The sequence below is a fragment of the Lagopus muta genome, chromosome 13 (assembly GCF_023343835.1).
Source record: "Lagopus muta isolate bLagMut1 chromosome 13, bLagMut1 primary, whole genome shotgun sequence".
NCBI classification, from domain to species: domain Eukaryota; kingdom Metazoa; phylum Chordata; class Aves; order Galliformes; family Phasianidae; genus Lagopus; species Lagopus muta.
In genome coordinates this window covers 8,584,366-8,598,595 of record NC_064445.1, presented here as the reverse complement: position 1 = coordinate 8,598,595, position 14,230 = coordinate 8,584,366, and the positions used below count along the sequence as shown (strand labels likewise).

Below are 14,230 nucleotides of genomic sequence, written 5' to 3'. Positions count from 1 at the left end.
GGCCCGGGCCGGGCGGGCGGGCGGGCGGTGCCCGCGGGCCGCTTGGCCCTTTGCGGGCGGCCAGAAAATGGCGGAAAACAAAATGTCGGCCGGTGGGGCGGGGAAGGCGGCGGCTCGACGGGACAGGGGTTATCCCCGCCTCCCCGGCCCGCCGCCGCCGCGGGACGGGAGCCCTGAGGCGGCCCGGGGCGCGGCCGCGAGGCCGCCGCGTCGAGGGTAGCCCACGGACGGCTCCGGCCCCCGCGCTGCGGGCGGCGTCCCGCGGGGTCCTTTGTCTCGGCGGCTCCGCGCTCCCGCTCCGCCCTCGGCCGCCGCCGCGCAGCCCCGCTGCGGAGCGCGGGAGCCGGGCGCTGCCCACCGCCTCTGCGGGCTCCCGGCGCCGCGTTCCCGACGCCCGGCGGCGCGCCCGGTGCGTGGGCACGCGCAGCGCTCCGCAGCCGCGCAGCCCCGGCCCTGCCCTGCCCTGCCCTGTCCCTCCCTCGGGCGGGAGCTGCCGGCGGGGATGCGCGTCTGTATCCCTAATCCGTGCGGCTTGGGGCGCGGATCGGGCGGCGGGACGGTCTTTCGCCGTCTTTGTCATTTAAATGTCTCCGTGGATAGGTGATCGCAGTAAAGAGCTTTAAAACGGATACGTTAGCTGTAACTCCCGGTCTTTTTGTGCACACGGTTCGCGCTGTGCTCCGTGTTGCTTTCTGAATTGGCGCCGTCTGTTCTGTTTCTGCCGTTCCATTTCTATGGATTGCTGCATTAAAATTTGAAAGGGAAAATGCGGCTGAAATATTTTCAGGGGAAGATAATTCTTTTCTGTTGATACTGAACTCGAATTTTAATAGGTGGAAGAATCTGAAAACATCTGGTTTGAATTTCTCAGCTACATCTGAGTTTGTTTCCTGTGTTATATTGGAACACTCCTGTAGCTGAGTTTCAGTTTAACCAAATGTCACGTGCAGCCCGAGAGGATCTGCAGCTCCTGGCCAATTCCGATGCTGCATTTTATTTCATTATATGTAAACATGTCTTAAATATTAATGAGAAGAATTATACTATTTCAGAGGAGAAGCTAAGGCTGACCATCAGGTGTGCATTGTATGAAAATGCATCACAGGACATCAACACATGCACAAAGTGATGTTAAGTGTGGTAGTCCCCCAATGCCAAGCGTTAGGTTTGGTTTTACGCATGTGTTTACATAGTGTTCCTGCGTCCAGACAGAAAGGTCCTGGGTTCCCTTTTTGTTGTACAGTGTATTGCCTGGTCTCGACCAAGGTAGCATGCTGCAATTAAACCAATGAACGTGTTACTGAATGTTCTTAAGTGAAATTATTTTATTGCCTGAGGCTAATGAAGTACTTTGCAGCATTTTGTTCTGAATACCTAAAGGAGAGAAGGAAGAGGAAAAACTTGATGTCATGATAGGTTCATGGAGGAGAGATGTGTGTGAACACAGGGCTGTGACAGAGTCCAGAGTTGAGGCATTCTGGCTTATTTCTCAATGTCCTTTTTTAAGATGTGATTGGAACATGCCTTCTGTAATTGTGTGGATGTGAAATGCTGTGTACTACAGAAGGAAGCTGTGAAGAACCACAGTTCATCAATGTGCTGTGTTTCTGTGCTGCTTATAAGAGTCGGATTTGTGTGGATGTGTAGTGTGTGAAATCAACTGTGTTACTGAGACCTGTGAGGGAAAAATACCAATTATAGCAGAGCCATGAGCCTTATCTGTTAATTGTCCAAGCATTAGGGGCCTTCCTGCTGTCATTGCATTCTTTCTAAATCCAAAATTAGGCATAAGAAAATCTCTCATTTAATTGCTGATGCTGCTCTGCCCTTTGTCTGCACCAAGGGGTCATGAGAGTGTACTCACAGTGCTTGGATGCTAGTTGCATCAACCAGGGCACAGCTCTGCATGTTCCCTGCTGGCACATCTTTGTCCATCTTGGTTGTGAGTGCAGAATTTAAGATGTGTGCATGCCCAGGGGCTGCCATCCCAGAACTTGGATCACTTTCATATTCCTGTTATTAACTGGGAAAAATTATTCTTAGTGATGATTAGTTTTCTTTGCAGAGATTTAAATTAAAATCATAGTCTTACTGTGTACTGAATTTTTTGTGTAGTACATTATATGATATATTTGAGCCTCTAAACTGCGTAGTCTATAATTAAGTTGCTCATTAAGAAAGAACAAAACCCAGTATATTTCTCCTGTAGTTTCAGACTGGTAGTGACCTTGTTCCCTGAGGATAGTGACTGTGGTTGGGATATTGGAGAGTGCTGCATTAATTCTGAAATCGCTCCATTGGATGCTCCATCTGATGAGCTGTTTATGGTCTGGAATGGTATCTTACCTTGTATCAGCATTTGTTAATGACCTGAAGAATTTCAGGTGCTGTGGCAGTGATTTAGGAATGGTTGAGCACTGGATTAAAGTTCTGAAGCTGCTCTATGGTTCTTGCACCAATGAATGAATTGGAACTTGCAGCTAAAATTTTAAAACTGCATTGAAATGTGAATGTTTGAAGGATTGTGTTATTTAAGTTCTAGCCTGCTTTCTTCAGTGGTGATGTTTGACTTCTGTGTTCATAGCATTTGTTGGTCTGTGGAAACAACTTACCCTGTTTAAGTACCTTCAGAAATGATCTGGGAGATTGTTGTAGAGTAAATTCTGTAGGAAGAAATACATTCATTTTTTTGCTTCTCTAAGAATCTGCATTGTAGATTTCAAGACAACTTGAGACAAATAGATTTTAACTATGCTGCAGGGAAGAAGTATTAAAGGGCAATGCTGACTCTGGGTGATAACAGTTCTTTGGTTCTTTTGTGTCCTCAGTTAAGTTGGAGCCTCCCTCGTTTGGAGCGATGACTGTTGCTTGAAATCTCCATCTTTGCGGGCTGCTTGCTGCTTTCTCACCTGAGGATTTCAAGAGTGTAAAAGAATAACCTCTGGTCATTTCCTTCCTTGATAATGAAGTTACAGTAAGCATGGGTTGCTTTTTCCACATCTTTATTTTATCTGCTTAAGATTGGTTGTTACTGTTTTGTATTTCTTTGTGTTGGATAAATTGGGAAACAGAAGCCCCTGAGCATTAAAGAGCCAAAGTAGCAAAGCAGGTATGGAACACCAAAGCAAGGAAGCTTAAGATGTAACAGCAGGAATTTTACAACTGGTTGGTGGGTCTGCTCTATAAAAAGCTGCACAGGACTGTTTTTACACCAGAGGGACGTTGCAGATGGCTGTGTAGGACCAGCTTTCTCTTGGCTGCAGAAATGAGGTGGCACAGAAGGGATAGTGCTTGGAAGATCAGATTTCTAAAATAACGAGATAGTTTTGTGAAAGTCGTCAACCAGTGTGGATAGAGCTGGGCTGGTGAATGGAGATGCTGGTGCAGAAGTCAGGTCAGCTCTGTTGTTTCTTCTGCGAAGTCCTGTGGCAGTGGAGATGCTGCACTGCCATTTCTTACACAGGGTTCCTGCTGCTGCACTGGGTAGCTTTGCACTGTGTGCACATCTAACTGCACATGGCTGAAATCTTATGCTAGGTCTTGCGTTGGACTATTTTCTAATGACACAGGGGGGCTCACGCACAGCCGCTGAAAAGCTGCTTCAGCACTTCTGTTCTCGTAAATGTCGTGCACAGTGCAGCTTTTTTTCAAAACTTAACTGCCATTTAATCTGCTTAATGAAATCTACACATGAAAAAATTGATACATGTTTGAGATAGCTGATAGAAAATGGTGAAAGAATCTGAAAAACTGCTTCTCAGTGCACTGTGCTCCATGCAGCCGTCTTGGCCAGCCCTGATAATTTGTTGAAAGGGTATCCAGGGGCTGAGCACAGGTGGCTCCTTGTTCTTGGCTGCTGGTGCAGGTTGGTGGGGTAAGGCCTGGAGGTGGTCATCCTGCTCAGGTGAATTCTGATTGTTGCTTCTCCTCAATGTCACCTGTGGTTTATTTCCTGTAAAGATAATAGTCTTCATGGCAAATTTCTGCTTCTGGATAGTAGTTACATCTAATCAGGTTGTTGGTTCCTAATATGCATTACATTGTTTTGTTAGGATGGCCTGATGCTACTGCCTATATTGCTTGTGAATGTGAGTGTTACTTATGGAGATGGCCCCATGACACTGCAAAGCTTCATGTTCAGTTTGCAGTGGGGGAATTGAAGGTTGTGACATTTCTTGTATTTGCAGCTCCTAGAAGTAAAGTCAAAGTCTGTTCCTCTACTTCTTGATTTAATTACACAGATTATGAACTGTTCTAGGCCAGGCAATAACCAGAGATTTACATAGGAAAAGAACTATTAACATATTTGATTTCACTTGCGTGAATAATTCTTTTGAGTATGGCATGATTATTTACAGATGGTAACATTTATGGGATATTAGGTCACAAAGCATAAAGCTGTGGGAAGAAAGCAAAGTGAGTTGTATGAAGTGCTGCTTGTTTTTTAGTGAACTTGTGGATGGTTTTCTGCTAGTGTGACGCATGAATCCAGTGAAGCTGACAAACACAATGGTGCTGTGGTTAACAAACTCTGATTTTGCTTTTGCAGTTATTTGTGAATGAATTTTGCTGAATATGGATCCGGGTGGTGGAAGTCTTGGATTGCAAACACAAGAATCCAAAATGCCTCACGCTATGATTATGCAGGACTTCGGTAAACATTTTATCTGTTAAACATTAATTAATAACATCAAGACTGTTCCTAGGTTTGCTGTATGTTTGCAAGTGATTTCAGGATGTGAAGTTGACTAGTACAACAGTGATGTTTGCATGGCTTTTTGGAAAAATTTCAAAATATTAGTAAATGTATAATGAGGCTTTGTATATGGTTTGGTCACTCATCTAGAAATAATCACCTATCCCAAAAAATTGAGGTAACTTAAAAAGATAATAACAGCCATCTGTGGTTCAGAGTGCTGTGGGTGGGACAGATGTTGTAAGGAGTTCAGTGCTGCTGTAGTGTGTGCCTCTGCTTGAAATACCACTGGTCTGCTGTTACATCTGCATGCTGGTGCAGGTACAGCTGAGCTTTTGTTGGTTGCCTTGATGACTGTCTCCAGTTCTCACTTAGGAGGTGTAAATGAGGTGGAAAATGAAGTCTTTGTGTGTCAACAAGTAACTTTCTAGGTAGCAACAATTTACAGATGTAACTGAATCTGTGATTAATTAATGTCTTTCACAAAGTGCCAAAATAATCGCATTTGCAGCAGTGTTGAATAATTCTAGTATTTTTTTCACTCTTGTAAGTGAATGTTTTATTCATTAAGATTCAATCTGCTGTTTCAGGATGCATTACAATTCACTTTTTTTTTTAATAGAAAAGTAGCTTTCAAATATGACTGGCCTGCTTTCTACTTCTAGCTATCGATTGCAACGTGGCAAGTTGTTGGAAATTGTGCTATAAATATGGCTTATGATAGAATGCTTATTTTTATCAAGGCCTCTCCAGTCTTAAGTGTCAGAGTCCTTTTATTGTACCACCAAAGAATGTATTGTTAGCACATGGACTACTTTGAGCAGTCTTTTCTGGTGAGGTGCAAAGTATAGATTGTTGAAAAATAACAGATTTACATCTGTGTTTACCTCACTTACACAATTATTCTGTTCCTTGGATAAACTCTGCTAATGCAATAATTTTAACCTTTTTTTTCCTCATTCCTAATTGTTTCATAGTGGCTGGAATGGCCGGCACTGCTCATATTGATGGAGATCATATTGTTGTGTCAGTCCCTGAAGCTGTCCTTGTTTCTGATGTTGTTACCGATGATGGAATAACTCTTGACCATGGCTTAGCAGCTGAAGTTGTGCAAGGACCAGACATCATCACTGAAACTGATGTTGTAACAGAGGGTGTCATTGTTCCTGATTCTGTTCTGGAAACTGATGTGGCTATTGAAGAAGCACTAGATACCAGTGATCATGTTCTGACTTCTGATCTAATAACAGAAGCTGTTAGAGTTCCTGACCAGGTGTTTGTGGCTGACCTTGTTACGGGTCCCGATGGACATTTGGAGCACGTGGTGCAAGACTCCGTGTCAGCAGCTGACTCACCTACGATGGTCTCAGAAGAAGTCCTTGTAACAAACTCAGATTCTGAAACAGTCGTTCAGGCAGCTGGTACTGTTCCTGGCTCTACAGTGACTATAAAAACAGAAGATGATGATGATGGCAAGAGTACATCGGAAGACTACTTAATGATATCTTGTAAGTTAAACAAAGGTAGACATGCACAGGAGATTACCTTAAGTAGAAGTGGTCTAGTGGAGAGAAATCACGTTACCTGGATCCTTGCTGCACTCTGTACTGGAGCTCTCCAGTTAATTCTTTTTAATTCTTCTTGTCTGGATTTGAGTTTGCATAGTGAAAATAATTATTAGTGATACAGCAAGAAAAATAATTATCTTCAAGCTGTTGAATCTGTAGGCTTCTGTTTCTGAAACTGATATTCCCCAAAATTAAGAAAAAAACATATGGAAGTTAAAAATCACATACATGTTGAGTAGGAAACTTTTTTTTTTTAAACAGAGGTATAATACTGTATTATGCAGGTTCACAAAGAAATGACATGATGGGTTTGATGAGTAGAATCCAACAAAGAAGGCAGCTTTTTCAAGATACAGCTTTTTTTTTTTTTTTCTTTTCCTCTTGTCAACAAAACATTGTTTAGCTGCGTTAAAAACAGTAACAGCCATTTTCTTGCATGTTGTGCTGTTGTGGACACAACTTGACATTAAGGAGTTGAGTACATTAACTGAGAAACTTTCTGTAAGTGGAAGGAGGCTGCCTACTTCAGTTTCCACATGGCATTCAGACCCCGTCCAAACTTTTGAGGAAGCTGTGTACTTACAGTCTGTGAGTTGAGCAAGAGCTACTAAAAGGGTTAGTGAATTTATACCTTAGGTATATTATGTTTCGTCAGTGGTTAAATCATACTTAAGATAGCAGTTTTTGCTCTTACACACAGATCAGGTAAAATATGATGGCTTTTGGGATTTTTGATTTCTCCAAATCAGGTATTGCAGCGTCAGTTCATCAGAACAGATTTTATTTTGTCAGAACCAATGTGTTCTGGGTTTGTTAAAAAGAAGCCAAGTGCTGAAACGTCCATCTCTTCTCAGTAAGCTCCATTTAAAAATGTCTGGGTGTGGCAGATCAGCGATTGTGATGATTTAAATATTTCATTGCATGAAATAGAGCACTTTTCATAGTACTGCTGCACACTGCCCCTCTGCCATTTATTTTTCATTCAGTATAAGGTTACCATCCTGTGATTTCTGTAATGTTACATGCCACTAATGGAAGTTGCAACTACTTTGGTAGGAGAGCCAAAAGAAGTCCTCAGCCTAAAAAAAGCAAGTTAAACCTGCAACATAAAACATCCCATGTGTTTGTAAATAAAGGAACGCCGTTCATACAGTCAGTAGTTTCACTGAAAAAATTCCTCCTTTCTGACAGAGTACTTACGATGAGTTGTATTCTGTAACCGTGGTATTTCCAGCTGCACCTTTGTAATTGTAAGTAAAGTCATCTTTGGAATTCTTGTTAGATAGATCTGTGATTTGATTGTAACAGTCACTGTCCTTAGACAAGAGCATCTCAGCCTTCAGTAGGTTACCTGGTGACCCCAGCTGTACATACCTAGTATTGTCAGGTGTGCTCAAGACTGGTCATGGCTTTTCCAGTGTTTCAAAGCCAGTCTGAGACCCAGATTTAAGCAAATCACTTCTGACTGTCTGTATGACAGATATGTCTGAGTAATCGTGGTTGGAAGCAACATTATTAGTCTGGAATTTTGTTTGAAAGTAATCAGGTGCATATTAAGGCAGGCTTTTGCCTCTGTGAAGTTTTGAGGCTAGGCTGTGCTCTGAGCCAGCCAGAACTGACAAAGGATGCACTGTTGATTTTTATTTTCTGTTATTTTTTCAGCAAAAGTGAATGAGTCCCATGCAGTTCATTGATTGCACGTTTTCTGTTTGTTTATTTTATGTTTTATAAATTGGCCATTAATTTGTTATGGTTCTGAAGACAATCTCTGTGTATAGTAGATAAGTATATCAATTTAACAGGTTTAACAAGTTTAAAGACATTTTTACTTACATTTTTAATTTCAGATGTTCACTGAATATTGTAGAAAGTTAATTTATGGTGTGGTTTGTTTTAGGGTGTGTTCATAGGGTTGATTAAATTCTAAGTAAATTTTAACTTAGATCACTTCAAAATATTAAAGACTCTTAATATTTTGTATCTGTATTTAGTGAAATTCGGAAGCTGAAAACGGGGAGCTATACACAGTGTGACAGTTGTACCCTTGGGGAATATTCCAGCTGTGGAGCACATTGTGGGGAACTTATATTAGAAGTGTTTTTTAATATATATATATATATATATATATTTATTTTAGAGAGTGTAGCTGAGCTGAGCATGAGTGTTAACTTAAAATTTTAGCTTATTCTTTTGCTGGGGATTTTGGCTTAAATACACTGACGGGTAGATTCTGGCACTGTCCCAGCGCTGTTGAATTCAGCTTTTAAAATGAGCCTTGCAAGCGTAAATGCTTGGTTTTGATGCAGTTAAGGGGTGTGCCACGGGAGATGCACAATACCCCTTTTCTAAATCTCTGGAATACCTGCTTAGAAAGTACTCGTTTCAAAGGAAATGAGTACAGGATGAATGCACATGGTGTGATCATGCCGTCTCCGTACTGAGATGTGAATATAATAAGCAGCGCATCCCATTTTGCCTGGGTGGGATTAGCACACGTGTAGCTTAAAGCATGCCCTTTTTTGTTTTTCAGGTTTGCGATATTCAGACCCACAGGGGATTGCCAGCTCCCGACCCGAGCGTTGGCCCTGCATGCACTATGTTGGTGACCTCATACCCACCAAAGAGCAACTCTGGAGCTGGCCTTTAGGGGTAAGGTACTGTCACCGCCGCCTCCTTTTTAGTGTATTACAGTACAGTGTTAAATAGCTTGCTGAACATTTTAGTACTCCTATACTGTGACCAATGGGATATAAAATAAGTATATCAGACATTGGAAGAATATGAAAAATTGTGAAACCACTGGACTTATCTTGCCCTCGTATTATTCCTATGGGCTCCTATGGTGGGTGTGGTATCACCAGCATAGTGCATGCTGAGGCATCACGTGAACCTGGAGCTGGCAATCCACGGTGAATCTGGACATCACACACCTGAAAAAAGCCAAGGTAAGTTTAATACTAGAAGTGTGCTGAGTTTTCCTTTAAACTTTGTTATTCAGGAGGATTCAGCATATATTTATAAAAGTTTTCTGTTGTGTTTTTTCAGTTAATTTTAAATGACAAGATAATAATATGTAGTGCTTCTGGTAGATGAGTCAGATGTGGAAAGCACTTTCATATTCTTCTATTGACATAAAGGAAGCATTCCTGTTCCTGGGAACTATCACTGGGAAAAGGCATCAGTTCTTTTGACACTGGGATACCAGTGTGTAATTAAGTCCCATCACTTAGACCATAGAATATTTTCATAGCCTTTAAAGAAAAAAAGAAATCTCCGTGTTTTGGAACTTGACAAAGATTACATGTCCTGCTGTTGTTTTTTTTCCGATTTAAATTTGTTTTTAAATAATTGATTGAAACCGCCAAGTTTAGTTTGCATAAGATGGCAATCTAAGGAGTATCAGTTGTTCAGCCAGTGTCTTTTCTTGCAGGTACTTAAACTGCATTATCTTACAGTTGGTGGTCTGTGGCAGTAACAGCTCCTCAGCCCACTTGGTTCTTCTCAGGTTTTCTTATTTCACTCTCACTTTCCCAGGAAAGTAATTTCAAAGGCCCTCTGTATGCAGACTTCCCTTTATTTCCATAACTTTAGCTGAAATTGTAGAGACTATAGATCTTGGTAAACACAGAGGATGGTCAATGGTGTGGGAGTCACTGCTGATTTTAAAAGTGCTGCTGTGAGTTTGTCCCTCTAAGCATGGCTTTTTATCCTTTTTTTTTTCTTTTTTTTTTTTTAAAGAACATTACAAATTTGAATTGGTGAAATACAGCACCAGCACGTAACCATGTGTACCATATTCATGTGTTTACACTAAATTTTTGGGTGAAAATCCTTAATCTGATTGAAAAAAAGTTAAAATTGAAAATTCCTTCTTTTAATCTTTATGTAATCTTTCTTGAGTTGCAATTGATGCCATGGTAAGGCTCTAATATGGTTTGCTTATTGTTATGCTGTTTCACCAGATACAGTCATCCAACTTCAGTTAAATAATTGGGGATATTTTCTGTGAAGGAAGGGTACCACATGTAACTGATGTCGTCTCAGTTCAGTAGGAAGTTGCTGTACTACTTCAGTACAGCCTATTTCCTGTGTGAAACCAACATGTTATGATTATAAAATGCATGAGTTTAGAAAAAGTTCATGTTGTTTGAATTATGGATTTGAAAATAACTTTACTGCCCCTTGCCAATGGTAAGATTACAGAGGCAGCATGCAATTAGTGATTTTGAATACCCAGCCTTTAACTTCTCTTTCTATGTTTTGGCAGCATATCTAGTCATATAGCTGTTTGTACAATCACCCCTGCCTTTCTCTGTTAGTTGCCTCTGATCCTGATCCTTCATACATTTGTGTATGCAGTGGAAATGTTCCTTGTACTAAAATTAAATGTGTGTTTTGAAGGCTGTGGATAAGTTGTGGCTTTGTTGTTTGTGGCATCGATACTCTGACTGTTACATTGCCCTGTAAGGTAATGTGAGTGTAATGTACTGCATGTCAGATTTTAGCAGATAAGGGATTGCTGGTGGTGGTGGTAATTTTTGTAGAGTTTTAGAATGTTGTTAATTACAAAACAAAAATCTTTTTTTCTGAGGGTAATTTTACATTATTTCCACTGATCCAAGTGGGATGCACTGGGGCATTTCAGTCAGTCTGTTACTTACAGAAAGAAACAATTTAACAGTTTTTTTTTTTTTTTTAAATATATTCTCCTGTTTTTATCAAAATATAGAATAATATAAAATGTAATATTCAGAAGTTTTAAAATGAAACTTATTTATGCTTACCTGCTTTACACCTAGTTGTGCTCTCATTAATTTCTGTACTCTTCTGATGCAGCTCAAAATTTCTGAAATAAAAATAAGGTTCCTGAATGTGCGGATGGAAAATGGTTTAACTGGGATAGGTTATTTTCCATGGAATCCTGTCTGTGAGTGGGAGGAGCTTAGTTTGGGATTGCTGTGGTGAATTCCAGCCCTGCTGCAGGAAAGGCATCTTGTTGTTTTTGTAATGGGTTCTGCACCATCTCACGTGACTGCCTTGAGTATTAAGAAAAGCCTAAACTAATGTACCTCAGCACACTGGGCTGTAACCTGAAGTAGTTAAAAGCAGCTCTTCAGGAGCAGAAGTGGCAGCACAGAGAGCAGGAAGCTTAGAGGGGCATTGGGGAGCGCTGCAGCATCCCAAGGTGAGCCTCAGAAACGTGGGGAAATCTCCACACCCCCATGGAGTATGCTCACAGTCGTAGTCATGAAGCGCTCTTTTCCTCTTTTCACAGAAGTGTTTAACTCAGCCCCCCCCAGTGTTACACATGTTATATATGCAGTACATTGCAATGTCCATGAAATGTATGTGTTTCAGGTTTTGTTTACATTTTGGGGGATTCATCCCTGGTCAGAGGATGTCTGTGGGTGTTATGTAGGCCTGTGCTGGCCATCTACAAAGGAGCTAATTTTGTCCACTGACAGTAGTGTGGTGGCAGTGTGTGTGTCAGAAAGGCGCTTGGGTCTCTGTCCTCCATGTTAGCAACTTGGGACATACATATATATGGAGATCTTTGTGCATGCTCTTCTTACCAAAACAGTGGTAAAAAGACAAAAACTTCTAATGGTTTTAATGTATTTTTTTATTGAATATGTAGGCCCAAATACATCAAATAGCAATAGTAGCAAATGCGTACACATGAAGAAAGATAAGTCAACTTCAGATAGTATTATTTGGATTTACTTTTGTCTCATCTTTCAATCAGCTGTATGCTATACAATGATCTTCATTAATTGGCATGTTTTCAAGTGGTAAAATTTGATAAAATCATGATTTCTTTTAGATAGAAAATTGAAAATTATTCATGTTTCTGTCACTGGAGTATACTCAGGAGATACCACTGTTGATTAGAGTGTCTACTACTAAATCTTAGTATTGTAGAGTATTGTAGAGTAGTGAAGCTTCTTGGAACTTTTGCACTGTAACAGGCAACCCTGGGCTAGCTTTTCACATTTTTATGGAGACTTGTTTGATTTCACCTACTGATACATTTTTGCTTCTGCAGTATAATAGTTTCAGGCAAAACTACATACTTTGATGACCAAAGTTCCCTCATGTTCTTCACTTAGTAATTCATGAAATGATTGCAGATTTGCAACAGAACGAGTATTGAGCTTCTGGAATTTCTTTTAAGTACCTTAAGATGACTTATTTTGTAAAGGCCCTTAATGTATGCAAAACTTTACTATGTGTGGGGATAGTAGTGGAGAAAATCATGCTAACATGTGACAGTATGTTTGAGCCTCATTGTTGCTCTCTTATCTTTACAGTGGATGATGTTGGAGAAAAACTGGACCACATAGGAAGCACTCCCTTGAAAATCAGTACTGAAGTGACAAATGATGAAGTGGCTAAAGATGATGGGTTTGGTTCTGAAGTTATCAAAGTATACATATTTAAAGCTGAAGCTGAAGATGATGTTGAAATAGGTACCTCTTTAAATTCTGTGTTTTTTTCCAGTAGTATGGAGAAGTGTTTGCAGGTCTTTCTGTCTTGTAATTCACTGACTGGATTGTTCCTCAGAGTGATATTGGAAGGAATTGCCCATATGCTGATAATACTCAATGTTTCAGGTCATTTTTTGATGAGCAATATTTATTTTCAATGTTGGAATGTCGTTTGTTTATTACCAAACCCCAAATACAGAAGTGGCCGAACAGCTGCATTTTTTTTTTCCATAGATACTTATTTTCTTTGATTTTGCATGATTGAATGCTGTGAGTAACAAATATTCTTAATAGTACTATTACTGATAGCGTTGGTCTCATTGTATGTCAGTGCATTGCAGTCTGTTGTTACTTGGACAGATGTCCTGGCTGAGCCACTTTAGACGAAAGTTCTGAAAATAAGCTGTGGTAGTAAAATCCCCTGCATTTTTTGTGATAAATATGGAAAAGTGAAAAATAGAATAATAAATACTGAAAATGACCAGTTGTTTTGGCACACACACGTACGTATTCCAAATGTAATCTGACAGTCAGTCCCAAAAGAAAGACTTGGCTTTAATTGCCTCTGTGGCACTGCTTATCATTTCTCATTAGTTTCCATTTTACTCCCACATTTTGTGTTGGATTCCTTGGTTGTAATTTCAGCCCTCATAAAGCTAAGGACTATGGGGGTGTCTCTGTGTCTTCCCTCAAGTTCTTCATGGCACATGATGCCAATCAGAGCTTTGGGGAGCGTATAGAAATTAAGAGTGGAAAAATAAAGTGTTCTTTATTAACACTGAATCCAGCAAGTCCAGTTGAGTGAAACCTCTGTATTTGGGGACCAGTGTGCTACGTGTGGTCCAGCTTGACTTCAGAAGCAATGCAGTGATATTTGTTTGGCAGTTCATTTATGCTGATTGCAGTTTGTGGGTAGTATTATGGGAGCATAATGTGTATTGCTGCCTCTCATTCTAGCTGCGTGATGTTGAACCCTCCTACGCAGACTTACTGGGCTGATGTTTTGGATCAGTGTTAGTTTCATTGTTATACAGTGACCAAATTTCTAATTTTCTTAAAAGTTCCTCTTATCATGCCTGGGATCTGACTTCTGTTGTCTGGTGATGGGGTTACCTCCTATGTTAATTCGACGTTTTGGAAACCATTGCTTTCAAAAGGATGAGTTTTATACAATAGCTTTGTTGTAAAACACTTCAGTCTGAAATTAATGTTGACATTGGCTTTGTTTACATGCACTTAAGGTGTTTGGCTTCTTTTTTTAAGGTGGGACAGAAATTGTCACAGAGAGTGATTTTCACAATGGACATTCGGTAGCTGGAGTAATTGAACAAGGAGGTGTTGGTAGAATGCAGCGAGAAAAAATGGTTTACATGGCTGTTAAGGACTCTTCTCAGGAAGATGAAGATATTAGTAAGCATAATACGAAACATTTCTGTTTCTTGTGCTGTTTTGTACAACAATATAAGCATCATTCTCAA

General features: G+C 40.4%; 1 protein-coding gene across 9 annotated transcripts in view; it reads left to right on the top strand.

The window, feature by feature from the left end:
* Positions 1–14,230, top strand: part of ZNF711 (zinc finger protein 711) — a 39,196-nt gene that overhangs the window by 4,288 nt on the left and 20,678 nt on the right. For 5 of the 9 annotated variants that reach the window (XM_048959891.1, XM_048959892.1, XM_048959893.1 and 2 more), the window contains 5 exons: positions 2,829–2,974; positions 4,550–4,654; positions 5,674–6,204; positions 12,576–12,734; positions 14,016–14,162. In XM_048959891.1, the coding sequence (XP_048815848.1) occupies positions 4,576–4,654; positions 5,674–6,204; positions 12,576–12,734; positions 14,016–14,162 (916 nt within the window). In that variant the 5' untranslated portion in view covers positions 2,829–2,974; positions 4,550–4,575. The other 4 variants (XM_048959896.1, XM_048959900.1, XM_048959895.1 and 1 more) reach the window with 4 other exon arrangements.